The sequence below is a fragment of the Penicillium angulare genome (assembly GCF_028827245.1).
Source record: "Penicillium angulare strain IBT 27051 chromosome Unknown utg000008l_segment0_segment0, whole genome shotgun sequence".
Lineage (NCBI taxonomy): Eukaryota > Fungi > Ascomycota > Eurotiomycetes > Eurotiales > Aspergillaceae > Penicillium > Penicillium angulare.
Window position 1 is genome coordinate 597,600 of NW_026623167.1, and position 19,878 is coordinate 617,477.

The window sequence follows — 19,878 nt, forward strand, 5'->3', positions numbered from 1 at the left end:
GCCGAAATCCGACTGGCGTCATTATAGTTTGCAGGATTCTATGCAGCATGAGGGGAAGCATGAGAATCGCATGCAACTCATCTACTATCAAACAATATAGCAGGAACTATAGCACTGACTGTTACCTAGTATTCAGTGCATACGGGGGTGATACGGTATAGTATCATATATTACCGCCCGGTATTTACATTTTTAGTACTTTAGAATGGTAAGAAGTATTTTATACGAATCACAATACCTGTATGTTTGAAAAGAGTCAATCGATTTTTGTCTGCTGCAGCGTAGTACTAGTACAACTTGAAGATGACCAATTTTGTGGTATATATCTTTTTACAAGTTTTCTCGGACGAAGATAGTTCAGATTTTTATACTTAGTATGTAACTTCCGTCGTCATGGATGGACATACAGATCAAGCCGGATTTCCAGTCGCTCAATATCAATCGATTCATCTATACGTAGTAGGCTAAGGCATACTGAACAATGCCAGTCTGAGTATGCAATTACTCAAAACTAGTGATTGTATTAGACGGCTGGCATCCGTATTGAGAATGTCAAATGATACGATCATCTACTCCAGCCACTCCTTAACCCATTTCTGGACCCACTCCGGCTTGATAGAATCGACATCACCCAACTTCTTACTGGCCTGGGCAGTCTTTTGTGTGTCCAGTAAATCATCCGGCTGTGCCTGAGTCACCAGAGCCTCAAAGAATTCCAAAAGTTTAGCAGCTGGGTTCTTAGCAAGATGGAGCTCCAATTTCTTCTCATCAAGCCCTTTGCCTCCTCGGCCAGCAGATTCGATGTCCTTTCTCACACGAAGAACCCAGTTTCGCAATGGGATGGTCTCTAAGGGTCTCCCGGTGACCTTCTGAAGGGCATCTAAAATGGCGGGTTGGAGTGCCTCCCAAGACTTAGGGTGTAAATTCACTAAGTGGTAGACACTCAGCTCGGAGTTGTTCAGAAGGGACAGGTCAACCAAAATGTCAGAAAGAAGGTCGATAGGAACCCAATCGACGCGGCTGAGAGATACACCAAGATCACTAGGAACAGCGCCCAGCTGTACTGAGCTTAAAGCGACACTAGGGAACCACTCTGATTTATTCCACAGGCCAGGGGAGCGGATAGGGCCCGCTACCTGACCTACACGAGCGAAGGCAGCGCCACTGAGACCGCGTCGAGCGGCATATCCGAGAAGATGCTCAGCAATGTACTTGCTAGTGGCGTATCCATTTGGCGCTGGACTTTCAGTAGTGATCAGACTCTCAGGCGTGAGCCCGTGAGCAGTCCGATTGCCAAGAACCGAGCTGATAGAAGAGACGAAGAGGATTCTTGGGGATGAAGTGGCTTGAGCAGAAAAGTTGATAAGATTTACTACACCTTCTAGTTGGGGCTTGAATGAGGCTAAGGAGAGGTTGAAATTGACAGTCCAGGCATTGTGGATAACCAAGGTAGCCGTCTGCTGCAACTTCTGGAGCTGATCAGGCTGCAATCCTAGATTCACCTGGCTGATATCGGCTTTCCAGAAAACAACACGCCCTTCGTCCACTGGAGCCAGTCCATAAGAAGCTCCGCGTTCAAACTGGCGGTCGCGCGCATTCTCGTCTCGGTTCAGACAGTAGATGTGTTCAACTTCCGAGCTCTCCAGTAGACTATTGAGCAGATGTGTGCCCAGCTGGCCTGTGGATCCGGTTAAAATGACTATATGAGCTGTAGGGGAGATATTGGAGGTCTTCTGGACTTTGGGGATTTCAATTCGTGCACTAAGCTCTTGCAATAGCTCATCCCGTTCCTGAAGAAGCTTATGCTTGGCAGCTTTAGCAGACTCTTCACTGTTTATATAGAAGTTCTGCAGTGCATGGGTAAGACCAGCCAGCGTTGGATTCAGGTAAATCAAATTCGGAGAAAGTGTTGGAATTTTCAGACCATTTCTGAGGATACGGGTAGCAGTGATGGTCTGCAGAGAGTCAAGACCAAGGTTGAACCAATTTTCTTCGTCTGTTAGCTTCTCTGCGCTCCAGTTTGTGACAGCCAGGATAGAAGTCTTGATAAATTCGGCCACCTTTGTGGCGTCATCTACTCCCCCCGGGCCGGGCAATTGAGTAGCATCAAACTCAGATAGCTTATCCGCATCCTGATAGAGATTCTCAATTTCTTGCTTATAAAGTTTGAGCGTCATAGCACGTTGCACGGTGCCCTTTCCTGAACGAGGCATTGGCTTTTCAGGCGAGCTAAAAAGAATGTGGCTCTTGACAATTCGGGCATGGGCAGGGCATACACTATTCGCCTCCTCGATACTAGGCCAGAGCCAATCGATCATTGCGGCGCGGTCATTCACACTGAGAGACTCACCACCGATCTCAACAATAAGAGCAGCCTGGAAGCGCTGTGCACCGACCACCAGACAGCCGGTTACTCCTGGGTTCACAGCCACGATATGGTGCTCCATGGAAACAGGATTGGTTTTCTCTCCATTAAGGAAAACAATCACATCATCAAGACGAGCACATGGGCGCCAAAGGTCTGGTTTTGTAGGATGGCGGATCATGAGATCCTTGGTATGATACTCCTGGAGATCTGGGAAAAGAACAAAGGGGCATTGATGAGCTTCACTTGATGGACCACGCACCATCACTGCCTCATACTCATCCCCAGAGACGTGCTGCATCTCGATCCCAAGATCTGGATGGAAATTGAGGTAACGCCAATCTGTCTTGGGATCCCGGTCAGACGAGTGAATTACATTCAAAAGTCCTGTTTCCGATGCACCATATCCATTCATGAGAGGCATCTGAGCAGCCACTACATTACCCATCAGCTGGGGTACATCACCTCCAACATACATAATGTGATCTAGATGAGTGCTACAGTATTCGAGAGCTTTCGAGTCTTTTGCTATCTCGCCAATGATAGTGGGTGGAACAAGTGCGCAGTCAAATGGTGTCTTTTCCCTCGCAGACAACAGCGAGGCTAGACTGGGTAAGCCGCCCGAGGTGGGAACAATAATAGTGACATCTGCGGGCACATTAAGTAATAGCATGTAGGCTAATCCAGCAGCCTGGGAGAGGCATCGTCAGCACATCATTACAAATTCTCCTCATTAGAACTCAACGTACATGGAATGGAGGTAGAGTCATATATAATCTCTTTCCAAAGGATAATGACTCTTGTGATTCAGAGCCTTCAGGAGGCTGAAGAAATTGCATGTTCATGTTTTTCACGCCACTATCGTTCTTCCAGATAATGGGTTTGGGGATACCTGTTGACCCTGAGGTGTGAACGATCGCAAATTTCTCATGCAGCACTTCGGAAAGAGACTTTGAAAACTCAAAATGAGGGTACTCGGATGTTAGTAGTGTCTCCAGACTCGGAATATCTAGAGTGTTCACTGGATGGGCTTCCAAGATAGCTCCGATAAAGGGGGGTCGAGGCACAGGAGTCAACAGTGTGTTGCAGTCCAGAGTTTTTAGTAGAGACCGATGAGCCTCAGCACTATTCCGGGGGGAAGTCATAAACATCTATTGTAAATGATTAGCTTCTTTTGACGTTTTTAACCGTCTCTTCTTCTAAAGGGGAATTTCATACGCAGTAGCCGGATTTCAGAGCGCCTACAACCAAAGCAGGGTATCGTATGTCGTTTGGACCCACGTAGGCTAACACTTCGCCATTCCCGGGCCCCAATGACTCGACCAGAAATTTCGCGAGGCCATTGACCGCGTTGCCAAATGATTTGTAAGTTATTTTTCGATAACCCTCATCGTAGCTTGTAGGATTAATGGGGTATTCGGCGTAGATAGCATCGGGCTTGGTCTTGACATAATGGTCAATTAGAGTTGGAAAGGGCAAAGTTCGAGGATCCAAATCTCCGTCGAATGGAAGCTTCATGTTCGAAATGATAGTTCAAAAATAAAAAGTAAAATAAAAAAAGATTGTTGTTTGAATAAGGGGAAATGAGAGGAATGAAAGTATCGCTCTGAATTGGGGCATCCGATTTATAAAGACTCATAGGGGTGTGCAGGGGTGATCATAGGAGGGGTCATTTACGGGGGACATTATGGACATTACGAAGGCGGTAGCGAGACAAAGAGAGCAGGCCTTCGGAATCATAGCGCTGGCTTGATACACCTGTTGGGTTGGTAACTATACAGCATAAAATCATTCGTGTGCTCATGACGCTGAACAACAGGGATTCCAACATGATTGTCGCGTGGGGGCCAAATGCACGGCCCCAAATACAGCTCAGATCGATGGCGGATCACCAACGCACCTCCTAGCCCCCAATGTTGAAACTACCTGTGCATACATGCATGCATAGTATTTTTATGACGCAAACGGTTTGCGTATTAATGGTAATTCCAGGATTTTATCTTTTTTTTTACACAGGAAGCATCTTACACACGTGTCAATTATTCAAGTTGCCAGACCAACACTCAACCAACTTCCCTGCAAGGTCTACTTGAGGCAAGATGGATTATTGGAATTGTGTATTTATGCTCATGTGTTGTTGCGCCTACTACTACTACACAGTCAAGTTCGAGTCTTTTGAACTAGTAGTAGTAGTAGTAGTAGTAGTAGTAGTACTAGGTGATTCAATATTTATCAAGTTGACATAGTATACAGTTGACCGATAGGTAGATCGTAGTATTCGTGAATAAAATTTTAACTAGTACTAGGCGTACTACTAGTAGTAATAGTAGTGATATGTCATGATGCAGCCCAGAAACACCCGCTGGCACTTCAAGTTGCCAGCGGGACCCGGTCACGTTGGAGTGCAGTGGGCCACAGTCAGGTTCCAGCTGAAATATATTAAAAGCAGAGAATTGACAGCTTCAAGTTCCCTAGCGGACAGAGAAGCTACGATCTACTTGAATGGTAGTTGTTTGACTCAAATCAGATCGCCGATCGCCAACGGACACAAGGCCGAGATCATCTTCCTCATCCAGAGACGAATTATTTCCTCTCATTCCATGGAATCTTCCCCCAAATTTCAGCTCATCCGTTCCACGTGAGCAGGTTGCCTTTGAGCCAATCGTATCATCAGAAAAATCGCGGCTATCACCTTTCGATACCATGTGCATTTTACGCCCAATAAACTTCACAAGTGGGCGATAGAGAGGGAAACAGGCCGCAACTTGATAGGTGCCGCACTCCACGACATACCACATAATGAAGGAGGAAGCGTTCCATGTTCCGTCGACCTGCGCATTTGAGATGAAAAAGAAGTAAAACCGAAGGATAGATGCGATCAACCCAACACCGCCAAGTGCAAAGGTTGTTGCAATACCCAATTTCATGCGACGGGTGGTCTGAAGATGGTATACCATCGGCACGGGTAAGGCGAGGATTGCAATATCCGTAATGATGTTGGGAAGTCCACTCCAATGGAAATATGCGTTCACATTAAAGCAAGTTCCCTCCCCGGTCCAAAAATAACTCAAGGGCCGACAGGTGAGGAGCCCGGCGACAGTACAGGAAACCCAAGTACCAAGTATAACAGCCCCCGTGACGTAGGTCCCTATACGAAGTTTCTTGTCTGTAAATAAGCTTAGATATAAGTGAAGAACCGCAAGTTTGGCAGGGATAATTGCTTAAGCATAGAGTATGGGCATAATGATGATGTAGTGTCCCTAGATAACAATTTTATGTAGGGCCTCTTGCTTAAGATGCGCTTTATGAAGGCCGATGCCACTATTGTAGATGTTAGCTTGGTGAATTGTAGTCTCAGCTGTGGAGTTTACTAAATATGGAAAGCTTATAGTATATACCTAAGGAGGTACTATTAACGGCCATACAGAGACTGAAGCCCAGAATTATCAAAGTATTATCCAGTCCCCAGCGTAATCTACCAATTTGCTTAGAGGTTTGTCTCAAAGTAAGAGTGATCGTCTCTAAAACGATGTAGAGAATGACAACGCCGATAGCTTGAGATTGCTTGTTTTGCTAGAGGTACGCCTCCGAATACTTGGTGCTCACTGCCATAGTGAAAAGGAGCAATAGAGAACTTCTTTTAGCAAGCGTGGGAATACTCAGATGAGTACCACTGCGGCGTAGATGAACTAAATTAAGCACAGCGGGAACGGAATGATTAAGAGTGCTAAAATTAGTAGTTAGTTTTCACCACCATCCCAAAAATATGTATGATCTCATTTATATGGCTATTTTGTGGCTGAGTGAAACTGCGAACGAATCATCAGTCAGCTCTAGAGTTGGAATGGTCGGTTTGCAGCCATACTTTGGAGAATCCATGTAGGATTGTGTAGTTGTGTAGATATGATCTGTAGAGTCCACGTAGCCGAGTCGGCTACTAGTGCTAAATTCAGCCAGGCTTTGGTTGATAAGATGATCCACTCCTACCGATTAATTCTGGAAGACACAATAATTGATGAAGACGCTACCTTCAATACCTATCGGATAGACTTATTGTTGGCTGTCGAGCTATGTAACTGGATCTCAAAGGAGTTCATAGCAGACGTTGCTGTTTTGGAAATTATGGGGGGTGCAACATTTGCAATGGTAAGTATGTTGATAGCCAGTCGAAGCCAGCTGCCTCATCCATAATGGTGTTGGAAAAGATTACATGTACTATCATTTTAAATGATACCACCCTGGTCTCCCGGCCTCGGGAACCCACTGCTACTAGTGTCAATCCCCTAGACGTGCCACTATCCATAAATACTGCTTCGCGTAGCTAGCAATTAAAAATACACACAACTCTCTCAAGTTATAGTGAGATATAGGAATGACTCTTTTTAGGCGGCAAGTCAATAGCTCATACCAGTACCTGAACCAACATTAACTGGCATTAAGCTCTAGTCGCGATGGTAGTAGTTTGTTACACCATCCTTCATTTTAATTCTGAAGTGATTGGAGCGGCCTAACGTTCTGCATAAGCACATGAGTGGCGTCAATATGTCCATTGTAATCGTCGCGCCGACCCGCGGAGGGAGAAAATAAGGAAGAATCATCAGTACAGGCCAATCGGCCAGTATTGGTTAACGGGTATGTCGGATATTGCGGATGTGAATGTGAATGTGGACGTCGAGACTGGTCATATGGTCTATAGAAATTATAAACAGATGATTAGTCAAGCACCGGTTTTCGGAGGAGCCACACCGTGCACAACCCCAGAGCAAGCAGCGGCCCGAGGTTCAGCGGGGGCGGAGAACACCAGTAAATAGTTCAACGTAAATCACCTTCTTACTTCTCTCTTTCTCCTCCTCTCCCTCTTAATCTACCTCATCGGGTATTCTCCTCAATTCTCGAGCTCAGAATGTTCCGCTCCATACCCCGACGACTTCCTCGCCATCTCCCCCTCCGGTCTACACCATCCCGTCTCGCCCTGCGCTCGTTCACATGCGGCTATCCTCGGATGTCATCACCGCCCGTTCAACCCCCAGTGTCCACAACACTACCCTCAGACAAATACCAACTGCTTTCGACGGCGGAGAAGACAGGTGCAGCTGAAGATGCGCTATACGAACAACAAGTGCGCGACGTGCAGGAGTGGTGGAATTCTCCTCGGTACGAGGGCATCAAGCGACCGTACTCTGCCGAGGATGTTGTGAGCAAGCGCGGCTCGCTGCAGCAGACATATCCTAGCTCTTTGATGGCGCGCAAATTGTTCAATTTGTTGAACGAACGCGCGGAAATGGGGGAGCCGGTACACACCAGTGAGTTGAAGGCCTTGGGAGCTTCCAAGATGTTACGCGACGTGTGGAACCCCGGCCAGCTAATACGCGGGGTAAATAGTGGGTGCCATTGACCCTGTACAAATGACCCAGCAAGCGCCACATCAAGAGGTTCTGTATATCTCCGGCTGGGCATGCTCGTCCCTCCTTACTTCAACGAACGAGGTCTCCCCCGATTTCGGCGATTACCCTTACAACACCGTGCCGAATCAGGTCCAGCGACTTTTCAAGGCGCAATCGATGCACGACCGTAAACAATGGGATGTAAGGCGGAAATTGACATCAGAAGAGCGCAACACAACTCCATATGTGGATTATTTGCGACCGATCATTGCCGATGGTGATACCGGGTATGTTACCAATACCCAATCTAGAGGCCTCAGAAGCTAATGCGTTTGGGTCGGTTTATAGACATGGTGGTCTCTCAGCAGTTCTGAAGCTCGCCAAGTTATTTGCCGAAAATGGTGCCGCGGCTGTTCACTTTGAAGACCAGCTTCACGGAGGAAAGAAATGTGGACACTTGGCTGGCAAGGTTCTCGTACCGATGGGCGAACACATTAACCGGTTGGTGGCAACGCGATTCCAGTGGGATATGATGGGATGCGAAAACTTGGTCATCGCACGTACAGATTCAGAGAGCGGAAAGCTTCTCAGCAGTGCAATTGACGTTCGCGACCATGAATTCATTCTCGGAGTCACTGAAGAGGTGGAGCCATTGGCCGAGACTTTGCAGGCAATGGAGCGCGAGGGTGCCTCGCCAACTGAAATTGACGCTTACGAGCTTGACTGGGTCAAGAGACACAAGCTAGTTAGCTTGGATGAGGGTATTTTCTCAACTTTCTATGTCTTCCGCATATTCCCAGCTAACAATTCCTAGCCGTTGATGCCCACCTTCAAGCTGAGGGTGCCCCTCAAGCTTCCCGAGATGCATACAAGGCTCACGTCCAGGAAAACCCTAACCTCTCTTTCTCTCGTCGTCGTGCACTGGCAAATGACTACACCAAGACTCCAGTAGTCTGGTCATGTGATAGCCCACGCACACGTGAAGGATTCTATCACTACCGCGCAGGATTCCCAGCCGCCACAAAGCGTGCCAAGGAATTCGCACCATACGCCGACCTTCTCTGGGTTGAAACCGGTGACCCGAATGTTGAGAAGGCCGGCGAACTGGCCGGTGAAGTCCGCGCTGTGTACCCAGGCAAGAAGCTCGTGTACAACTTGAGTCCTTCGTTCAACTGGATGAGCCAAGGATTCGACGAAGCTTCACTAAAATCGTTCATCTGGGATCTTGCCAAGCACGGGTGAGTTTATCATCTTTCATCAGTCAATTTTCAGAATATATTTGCTAACAGCTACCCCAGATTTGTATTGCAATTAATCTCTCTAGCCGGTCTTCATTCTAACGCAACCATTACAACCGAATTGTCTCGAGCATTCAAGGACGATGGCATGCTTGCCTACGTGCGACTTATTCAAGCTCGTGAGAAGGAACTTGGTGTCGACGTTCTCACTCACCAGAAGTGGAGTGGTGCGCCTTACATCGATGGTATCCTGGGTGCGATCCAAAGTGGAAGCAGCAGTAGCAAGAGTATGGGCGAGGGCAACACAGAAAAAGGTCAGTAAAATAGCGTAATGATGAATTATCGACGCACACATACTAACTGAGAGTAGGCTTTTAATCGCAAGTAGTGATTATCTTGTATTAGCATGCAATTTTATTTTTAGTTCATACACTATGCCTTAATCGGAATCATACACCGATGAATGAGTTATTGAGCAGCTGTTAAGACATAAAGGCATCTTGAAGTGCATTCCACCTATAAATTTCAATGAATCACACAATCCCTGTAAGTAGACGCATGGTTATTCCACTGAATCAAAGGTTATTTACATGGACCTAGCAAACTCACATTTGATGAACTACTGGTAAGACTGGTGCTAGGTGGCAGCTATCTAAACCTCAAAGTCGAACTTGTCATGATAGATACTAATATCCCCACGATCTCCAACACCGTCTCATCCACACATACAGTACTCTAATACGTAACAGATATTTTGACAATAAATATTAAAAGAGGGCCAGGGTTTCTTTTTCCCACTAGATCGTGTACACCCTTTGTGTTCAAATAGTGGTGTAGGTGCCTCACACCTACACCTCCAGGAAATCGGCCAAACAGCAGATCAAGTATTTTTTTACAAAAACACCAAGAACAGTTCTCCAGCTTCAAAAACAAGCTTCTACACTCAAGGCATTACTTAAAGAACGTTCAAAAAGCCCTCCGACACCTTCAAAGATTGCACTCGATCAGATTATCAAAGGCTGCTATCTCTCAATGCATAACGCTGCACTTCTAGCAAAGGAAAATACTGATTTACGCACTGTAAATGAGAAGAAACGACAGAAGCGTACACGATCAAATTGATAAGTAATACACAAAGGAGGATTAACTGTTGAAGAGGCCTCACAGCTTATTGAGCAGCCAATTAAGCCAATTGAACGTGTTGAGCAACCTCCACCAGGGCCTATTGAACCACCTGTTTTACCACCTCCACCAACCAGACGGCGGCAGGCAAGGTGTAGCGGCTGTCAGAATATAGGTCATTCAATTATCTGGTGCCCCAGTAGATATATTTTCAAATATAATGGTTTTTTGGTATTTATATTCTAGTTCAAATATATGGTGATAGGCGATGTGGCCCACCCGGGCGGGAATTACGTTACCCCCAACAGTCTCACGATCATCGTCTTCCACTCCCGGTGGAAAACATATTACAGCACACGCATTTTGATACCTATTTCGAATGAAATCTCTCGTAGGATGAACGTCAAAGTTCACCTGGCCGCACATGAGCTAACCTGCGGAGGATCTACTTCGCCCCCAATCTCAACTTCTGTATTGAACTTAGCGCATGATCTGATGCATAATACCCCTACTCCTTGGTCTTTTCTCTCCGCGGTGGAGACAAGCCTCTGTTAGGATGTTGCTTTGGTTTTGAACGGGACACGGCACAGAAATCATGAGACTATGCCATGTACCTGTACAATGCACAACCGGCCGGTCCTTGCATAGCAACTTGAAACTTCTCCATTCCGTCTAAGCGAACTAAGTTTGTCGCTTCTAAGCGCATGATCTTATTAAAGGAACCATATCCACTGACTTTGCTGTTCTTACCCTCTCCATTGAGTTTGGAATACATTAACCTCCCCCGCAATGCTTGTTCGCCTTAGCCTTGCGGTCGCATTCCTGACAGCTTCCGCTCGAGGTTCAGGTTCAACATCCTCCTCCTGTCGCTGCTTTCCTGGAGATGACTGTTGGCCTTCTGAGAATATCTGGTCTCGATTTAATGAGTCAATTGACGGACAACTGGTAAAAACCATTCCACTGGGTGCCCCATGTCACTCCCCAAGTTACAATGTGACTGAATGTGCCATTTTGAAAGCAGGATGGGAGCTGCCAGAGGAACAGTGAGTATAGATCTCTTTTGATTTTCAAGTATGCTAAGTTGCTGATCAACTATGTAGCTATGAGTCCTCTTCATCTGCCATGGCTCCGTTCTTCGCCAATGGCACTTGTGACCCCTACCATCCAGTTTCCAAACCATGCGGTCTAGGAAACTATGTCCGCTATGCTGTAAATGTGAGCTCTGCTATTCACATCTCAAAGGCACTGCTCTTTGCGACAAAGCATAACATCCGTGTTGTTGTCCGCAATACTGGTCACGACTACAATGGCAAGTCAACCGGCGCTGGTGCTCTTGGAATTTGGACTCATAACCTCAAGAGTCTAGAAATTCACGAGTACAACTCCAAGCATTATAATGGATCCGCTATTACCATAGGGGCTGGCATACAAGGATTTGAAGCCTACGAAGCAGCGGATAAAGCGGGACTTCAAGTGGTCGGTGGTGAATGTCCAACCGTCGGTCTTGCCGGAGGATACAGCCAAGGTGGTGGTCATTCTGCGCTTGCTTCTCGCTATGGTTTGGCAGCCGATCAAGTCCTAAAATGGGAGGTGGTTGACGGAAGCGGGAATTTTATCACAGCGACCCGTGATAATGAATACTCCGATCTATTCTGGGCGCTTAGTGGTGGAGGTGGAGGTACTTACGGTGTTGTTTATTCTATGACTTCTAAAGCTCATCCAGGTACCCCTGTGTCCGGCTTGAAACTGTCTTTCACCAATGCCAATATCACACAGGACACCTTCTTTGAAGCTATTGCCATTTACCACACCAACCTTGTCGCTCTGGTCGATGCAGGTGCAATGAGCATTTGGTTCTACACCAACACCAGCTTTGCTATTTCCCCTTTAACAGGCCCAAATATTCCCGAAAATGAGTTGGTTTCATTATTGAATCCTTTTCTACGGGGCCTAAAGCGCCTGGGCATCAATTACACTTTATCATCCGATCAGTACGCTAGTTACTACGACGAGTTCACGGCGGAGCAGCGTACCATTGGTGTAGGCGAAGCCCAATATGGAGGCTGGCTCATTCCTCGATCTGTGATCAAGAACAACAACAAAGGCTTAGTGCAAGCATATCGGGAGATCGTTGAGGACGGCGGTACATTTATCGGCGTCGGCCTTAATGTTTCCTGCGAAGTAGCCGGTGATGTCTACAACTCCGTGTTGCCTGCATGGAGAGAGGCCATCATTGCCACTACTCTCACTACCCCGTGGGAATGGAATGATGATAAATTGATGCTGGCCTACCGGCGCAAAATGACTGATGTCTTTATGCCAAAGATAGAGGCCATTGCTCCTAACTCGGGGGCCTATATGAACGAGGTACGTCAATGTTGGTTTTCAATCCGATTATGCCTTTCACTTGTCTCTAATAATACGAACTTTTAGGCCGACTTCCGCCAACCGAACTTCAAAACGGCGTTTTATGGTCGCAACTACCCAGCTTTACGCCAAGCTAAAGCTAAATATGACCCGAACGACATCTTTTATGGAATTACCGCGGTTGGGTCCGATGAATGGGCCGAGCGAGAAGATGGCCGCCTGTGCCAAGTAGGCAAGTGGAACTCGAGTTGGGCGCAGTTCCGTCAGCAGTAAATCGACACCCCTGGCGGAGCATTCCTAGTGTATTCGGCTATAACATAGTCGCTTTTGGAGCCCTGTTTGGTGCCGTACGCCGATGAAAAGAGTTGCATGCGCGAGCCTTGCCGATCCTCGACAACCGAAACTTATTAGTCCTGGATACAACGACATTTTGTAGATGGAACAAAGTAAATAGGGTTGAATCTATAAGGTCCATTCCATTGTACTCATTCCTTTGTCATTTTCCATGTGCTTTCTGCGATGGGGGGGAACCTTTGTACTTAACCCACCATGGAGTGTGGATACCCGCCTTTTCCTTTCTACCCATAACAGATCGCCCCGCATTTTCATGTATGAAGTGCCTATTGTAGTGGGGATTTGCGCCCGTCTCTGATCATCGGTAATTCCTATTCTGTTAGCGTTCCCACCTTTTAACATGGTGAACAAAATCTTAAACATCTTTCTTGTGAAGATATCTACTATCTCTTTCCTCTCGGAGTCATATCATCAATTGGGGCCTACTAAGAGAACTACTCACCACTCGTACTGATATTTGCTCTCTCTGTACAGTCCGATGAGAATCAAGTTTTTTTCCTGGTGGATTAGATTTATATACTGTACAAGAGGCCTGAGCCTCTGATAGTGGGGCATCTAAATCCTTTGGGTCGGCACATGCTGAACATGATTTTGAATCTAAGAAGAAGTAAATGGTAGCTGGAACTAGCCAGAAAAAGGCGAATGGTACTAGTTATATCATCATTCCTACATACACCAGGAGCTACCATTGTATGATTGCATGTTAATGGAAATGTTCATGCCAATGTGTATCCGGGATAATCTCAAACTGAACTTCACATATTAGGCTCGATTTGCGCTAAATGATGATTTTTGGATTTTGAACAAACCCAAATACAAGTCATAAGTGGTGTGGTTTGTTTGGAAACACAAAAAGAACTTTTGAAATTAAAGGAATATTCGCCCTCTGTGGTCTGCATGAAAGGTTCGACGGAGATGATGTACCTTCATTAAAAGCTTTTGGGTTTGATCGCTAAGTAAATATGATCACCAGTTTCCTATTTTTGAAATAGCCCCCATTTGATCTACATCCAAAGTTGCAAGGGTATTCCCGTCCAAATAAGCTGGGCGGCCTTCGCATAACGATTTCCAACTGGTTTCCGTCTTGGATCTTCTTCTCTAATGCAGCGCTCTACAACATTACGGCATGAGTTGGGTTCATAATTTCCATGGAAATGATCCAAACAGCGAAATTCCTCGAGTAATTGCAATCAGCTTGGTTTTCTCCATATTATCCTTTCTTGCAGTTTGCCTGCGTTTTTTTGTACGACTGCGCACAAAACGATATCCCTGGTATGACGACTATGCAGCTCTTGTAGCTTCACTTTTGACACTAGCATATGCCAGTATTATGATGGCGCGTAAGTATAATTAATCAACCTAGGAAAGAGAGGATATGAAGCTAATAACTCCTAACAAGAAACTCGATGGGGTCAAGGGCTAAGTGCAGCCTATTTTCCTTTGCAGAACGTCATTCCTTTTAGCAAGGTACTAAAAGCAATCAGCTTATTCGCGAAATTGGGCTGATGAATTCTTTTTATTTACAGATACAATATGCTGGTGGTCCTGTCTACGTTCTCGATCTTCTGTTTTTCAAGGTGGCATTGCTCGCTTCGTATCTTCGAATCGGGGGCTTCGTCACTTCATATCGGAATATAATAATTGGCGTCATAATGATTGTCTCAATTACTCAAGTCATTTTAACATTCATCATGTCATTTACATGCTCACCAGTGGGTCTAAATGCTGGTCTGGATATGGGTTTCAAGGTTAACGCGCTCAGGTTGCCAAAATATGGGATACATCAGTTGATGGAACTTGTATAGACAGCGTCAAATTCTATTACGGTATATCTCGCCGAATTTTATTCCAGCAATTCGTGCCCCTTTATTCCAAGGCTAACTCTAAACACTGCAGGACTGGCAGGTATCAACATTGGATTCGATCTGGCTATAATCGCTCTTCCTCTACCGGTACTCTGGAAGCTACAGCTTCGAGTCCGCCAAAAGGTAAATTTCTTCAATAAACATGACGTTTTACAGAGCATCAAAATCTAACAGTTTTGCGTTATCTGCTACAGATTGTGCTGAGTTGCATGTTTTGTCTCGGGTTTTTCGTCACCGCAATTCAAATAATTCGAATTTTCAGCGTCAAAAACCTGAAAACCTATACCGACAGCAAAAACCTAATTCTATGGTCCATCGTCGAGGTTAGCCTAGGTGTGAGTCTTACCTAGCCGGTTTATATCCCCATATCGCACTTCAAACTAACTATTCAGGTCATCGTTTCCTGCATTCCACATTATGGTCCGCTCTTTAAAGCATTCGCTTACAATTTCGCTTCATACCGCAATCGTGGATCGGATCCGGATTATCACCTCGAAAGCACACGTCCAAATAATAAGAAAAGGACCTGGGACTCCTATGGAGTGGAGAGTAGCAGTCAAACCATCTTGGACACGGAATATCAGAATAATTCCACAACCATTGGGATAGGAGTGGATGATAACTCGTCGGGAATTAGTAGTATAAGTGCGGAACATACTACAGGGCCATCTCCTAGCTTTCATATTCACAGAACCACCGATTTTACGGTTGAGAGGAGTTAATAAAATGTGTTTCATATTTTTCTGTATGATATAATGTTGTTAACGGCCTTCTGAGATAATGTAAGTCCTGGACGTCGTGATGCGTTTAGAGAGAAGGATATGAAAAGGTCATGTGTAATAAAAGAGCCTTGGAGGATTCAACTAGAAATAATAGAAATTGAGTAATATTGATAGCCGTGGAATTCCACCAGTCCATTAACTTGAAATCAACAATACTAAACCCCTACTATCTGATTGTAGTATCCGACCACAAATTGTCACCATATGGCGCCGGGCGTAACACCAATAGGTAAACTCGAATCGTGCTAATAACTAATCACAAAGTTGAATTACAAGATTTCAATATTCGAAACAGCCAAAATAAAAGATAGAATACTCTAATACATCCCAATAATGTTCTTCGGGCGCTGAAGGTATAAAGAGTCAGCCGACGAATATTCTAGACTAACTTGAAGGTTATATCTATTCCTGCCTTAGAACTGAAATATATATTCAAAATTTCTCCAAAATTCACGATCGTACCGGGTATCGGGCGCTACAGCCCGTAAGTACGGGGGTATTGTGTACCCGAAATCAGCGTGTACATCCCAGAATGGGCATACAAGAACCCGGAAAGATACCGTACCTGAACCTGAATTTGAACTACCTACCTACCTAGTATGGCGACTGGTACTAAACTAATCCAAATATAGTTAAATAAAAAGATGATTATTGAATTCGAATATAGAAGCTTAAAGTGATTTCAGATTACTAAATATCCAAGTAGATAAAGTCTGAGGGACTTAGGTATGTCGGACTATAATTCATCTTAAGACTGTAAGGCTGCTTCAAGTTACATGTACTAAGTACCCGGCTCTTAGGCGCAGGCAGTATTATTAGTATAATACTATATAAAAACGTAGAATTGCTCCTATATCGAGCTAGAAATAAAACGGTATTGATATCTCTAATATTAGATTTAAACCTTGAAGCTAGAGCATTCCAGATTTACAAGTGTTTTATACATGCAGCTGAGTGGATACCGTATGTTAATCTGGGGAATACGCGGAGTCGCGAATACCGAACGGTTAGGGACAACTTACAAGTCTTAATGAGACAATCTAATACACGGGCAATAAATAACAGATTTGACATTCTAGTAATAAATCAATTAATTCGAATAGATAGAGAGATAGAGAAAGCGCAAGAAGGATATTGGTTCCAGGGAAAGGACTGAAACGTAAAAAAAAATAAGAAGCATCTGAGACGCGTGATCATACCATATTATATCATCGCGTCGTGATTGATATTGGATCCACATCTCATACCAAGTCGCAAATTGTTCGAGGATAAACCAAAATAAAGGAGCGCGGGATAAGATCGAGAGAATCATTTGATTGGAAATATAAAAATGGAAATGTTCCAGAGGGGTGATTCAGAATACAAATTCATTGGCTCAAAGAGGAAAGTTCGTAAGGCGCCACAGATACAAGGACATTGACTGGAGAAGAAGAGAACACCATTTTTCCAACCCAAATAAATAAAGAAGAAGAAAAAACTACGCTTAAAAAACGACAGAAGAGCGAGGGATCATTTTGGTTTAGTTGACGCGGAACGCATCGAAGATAACTATGTTGAGTATTAGCGTTTGACTTATGATGAATGGGAGGACAAAAAAAAAGGAATAGTTTGTGCATACCTTCGTGACCGCGGCGGCAACCGCTACCGATCCACATCAGAGAATTCAAGAAAGTAAAGCGTTCATCACCAGTCTCCATCGATAGGTTGAGACGGTACTTGTAGCTACTGGGGTTGATTCCATCGGCAGTAGTTTGGTCATTGACCTTTTCAAGGACGTCCTTGGCACCGGTGAGCCAGCCTTCAGCCTTGACCACAATGAAAGCAGGTGGATCCTCAACAGTCTGGAGAAGGTAGCTTGCGCTGAGTTTGGTAGTTTGATCTTTGGTAACGATTTGGGTATCTTGACCACCGGGCTAATTTAAATGTTAGATATGTACAGCGACCAAATAATGATTAAGATTAAATGAGGGAACTTACGAGAACAATACCCTTGCCCCATCGACCTGCCCATTGACCACCAATAAAAGAGACCCATTCTCGGTGGCCCCAAATGCTCTGACCGACAGGAACCTTGGGGTTCATCTTGATGCTCATGCGGAAATCAAGCTCAAGAGTGGGCGCAGGGATCTGAAGTGATCGCGCAACATCACCCTCAGGGAATGTGTGGAGGAGGTTGTTGGCAGGAATCGAATCCTTCATGACGCTAAGATAGGTGGGGCATTCAAGTAGATGCTGTCGTTGGCGACTAGTGTTCTTTGCGCGAACCTGTTGGCAGTAGATACATTGAACGGACAGACACTATTCCTTGATTAGTCTCGTCTTACATTTGTAGGGTGGGTCCACCTTCAAGCCCAATGTCGCATCAGGCTAAAAGCAGGTTTAAGAAAGAAGTACATACCTTGTCTTCTTCCTTAGCACGGAACTCAACAAAGGCAGCATGAACATCATCCAGCGGAGGCGCAGGCAAGCTGGAAGAACTTGGCTTAGCCTTTGGTTTGGGAGTAGGACGCGGTGGAGGAACGGACGAAGGCGCGGAACCCGGGGGAGCGCCGACAGCGGGTGGGCCTGGAGTTGTCATAGGTGGAGGACGACTCTGCAAGCTCGCTAATGGGGTACCGATCGGTGTTGCATGAGGATTGACACCATTTCCCATCAAAGTACCATTAGGTGTAGGTATGGAAGGACCGGTTGGGCCAGGTGCAGCTGTTGTTGGACCATTGGGGGTACCGGGGTATCCGTTGGTAGGACCGATGCCGTTGGAGGCCTGGGCGGGCTGGGAAGGTTGGGGCGCGTTAGGGTGACCGCGCAAGCCGGGACATTCGAGGAGATGTTGCTTCTGTCGCGAAGTATTCTTTGCGCGGATCTGTTGGCAGTAGATACATTGGACGGAGAGACACTATAGTAAACAAACCCAAAAAACGGAGGGTTTGGTACGTTAGTGACGGGCTCAGTTTATGGTGGGTTTGAAATATTACGAAATACACATTCACGCACCTTGTCATCTTCCTTGGCGCGGAACTCGACAAACGCCGCGTGCACCTCCTGGTCGACGGTACGACCCATGATGGGAATATCAGGAAGATACAGTACCCGTTACAATAAATCAAAAACCTAGAAGAACGCGCTCCAACGCGAGGGGTAGTTGAAAGGGATGGTTAGATGGGGTGAAAGACTGAGGGGAAGATTTGAGTAGGGGAAGGAAGACGGGAGGGAGGGAAGAAATGGAAAGACGAAGACAAGAAATACGGCTGAGGAAATAACACACGCGCGTAATTATGAGACTGGTTCGGAGTATTTCAGAACCCGTATTACGTTTAACAGACAGTCTGGCTAAAGATGATTATCTTTACATTATCTATTCTTTGATATATCTATATAAGTTTGTACTCTTAGTTTAGTCTTCTAGAATTCTTGTTTATAATCTTGTATACCCCCCAGGTACCACTGCACTTGAAATATCCCAACTATCTCTGTCCACAACCAAGCCTCATCAGCTAATCCGTAGAGTATACAGCCACACAGAAACACAAGGCTACTTAGTATGTAAACTAAATACTAACAAGGCAATAATATATCTATCTTCCTCAATATCTTAAATGTTCCATCTCACAACCTTTATCTAAAATATTATCATATACCCTCCACTGCCAAGCAGTTCGCTCCCAGCACTGCCGACCGAACGCGCTCGGTTAAGAACCGCCCTTCCCCCTTCTAAGCGCACAAAAAAAAAGGCCGATAAGAAGCAAAAAAGAAAAGAAGGAACACAGAAACAGACAAAATGGAATTTCCGATAGTAAATTCTCTATGAATCCCAGAATAAGTATCATCATCCTCCAGGGCTGTATTTTTACAAATCTATAGATCGGTTTAGGTATGCCAGTATTATAACTGAGCGTTTTTGACCCTGTTCCTGTATCCTGTACGCGATACTGTCAACGGTCTTGACCCCTTACGGGTTCCTGGTAAGATTATGGTATAACGCGTAAGTGTAAACAGCCAGAACCATATGCACGAGAGATCAATACGGATTTTGAAAGAAATCTTAAATACTTTAATTTTAGTTCAGTTCTTATCTGTATTTGATAAGAACTTGAATTTTGGGTCCTATCTCTTCCTACTTTATAGCTGTAGCGCGCACTGACCTATGCAAGACTCCAAACTTGGAACAGGATGACCTGAGGCACCAAATGGCCTTATTCAAGTGGCAGCCAATATCGTGATACTTCAAGTTCATGATATAAGTATAAGTCCCACTAATTTTATTATAACAAGATTTTTTCTTAATATATTTTTCAGATTCTTAGTTAATCGAATACATAATAATTCAAATTTTCTTCTTTATTTATCCGTTATGGCGTGCTATTTCTCAGTTCAGACAAATTAATGATTCGACTTATAATT

The 19,878-nt window shown here is 45.1% G+C and overlaps 6 protein-coding genes across 6 annotated transcripts; 3 read left to right on the forward strand and 3 right to left on the reverse strand.

Moving 5' to 3' along the window:
• Positions 1-569: 569 nt before the first annotated feature.
• Positions 570-3,883, reverse strand: N7478_010944 (NRPS-like enzyme; the record flags this gene model as incomplete). Its single annotated transcript, XM_056927158.1, has 3 exons — positions 570-3,056; positions 3,115-3,516; positions 3,584-3,883. The coding sequence occupies 3 exons, from the start codon at positions 3,881-3,883 to the stop codon at positions 570-572; spliced, it is 3,189 nt and encodes a 1,062-aa protein (XP_056774206.1).
• Positions 3,884-4,836: 953 nt separating this feature from the next.
• N7478_010945 (uncharacterized protein) lies at positions 4,837-5,322 on the reverse strand (the record flags this gene model as incomplete). The annotated part of the gene is made up of 1 exon (XM_056927159.1): positions 4,837-5,322. One exon carries the CDS (start codon positions 5,320-5,322, stop codon positions 4,837-4,839), a length of 486 nt encoding a protein of 161 aa, XP_056774207.1.
• An 809-nt stretch (positions 5,323-6,131) lies between these two features.
• On the forward strand, positions 6,132-6,596 carry N7478_010946 (acyl carrier protein; the record flags this gene model as incomplete). The annotated part of the gene is given in 3 exon segments (XM_056927160.1): positions 6,132-6,244; positions 6,280-6,511; positions 6,528-6,596. 3 exon segments carry the CDS (start codon positions 6,132-6,134, stop codon positions 6,594-6,596), a joined length of 414 nt encoding a protein of 137 aa, XP_056774208.1.
• A 672-nt stretch (positions 6,597-7,268) lies between these two features.
• N7478_010947 (methylisocitrate lyase ICL2) lies at positions 7,269-9,309 on the forward strand (the record flags this gene model as incomplete). Its single annotated transcript, XM_056927161.1, has 5 exons — positions 7,269-7,668; positions 7,748-8,036; positions 8,098-8,510; positions 8,564-8,987; positions 9,048-9,309. The coding sequence occupies 5 exons, from the start codon at positions 7,269-7,271 to the stop codon at positions 9,307-9,309; spliced, it is 1,788 nt and encodes a 595-aa protein (XP_056774209.1).
• A 1,589-nt stretch (positions 9,310-10,898) lies between these two features.
• Positions 10,899-12,749, forward strand: N7478_010948 (FAD-dependent oxidoreductase; the record flags this gene model as incomplete). Its single annotated transcript, XM_056927162.1, has 3 exons — positions 10,899-11,152; positions 11,210-12,476; positions 12,543-12,749. The coding sequence occupies 3 exons, from the start codon at positions 10,899-10,901 to the stop codon at positions 12,747-12,749; spliced, it is 1,728 nt and encodes a 575-aa protein (XP_056774210.1).
• Positions 12,750-16,996: 4,247 nt separating this feature from the next.
• N7478_010949 (DUF3237 domain-containing protein) lies at positions 16,997-18,540 on the reverse strand (the record flags this gene model as incomplete). Its single annotated transcript, XM_056927163.1, has 5 exons — positions 16,997-17,025; positions 17,096-17,390; positions 17,455-17,775; positions 17,876-18,373; positions 18,472-18,540. 5 exons carry the CDS (start codon positions 18,538-18,540, stop codon positions 16,997-16,999), a joined length of 1,212 nt encoding a protein of 403 aa, XP_056774211.1.
• Between the last annotated feature and the right edge of the window lie 1,338 nt (positions 18,541-19,878).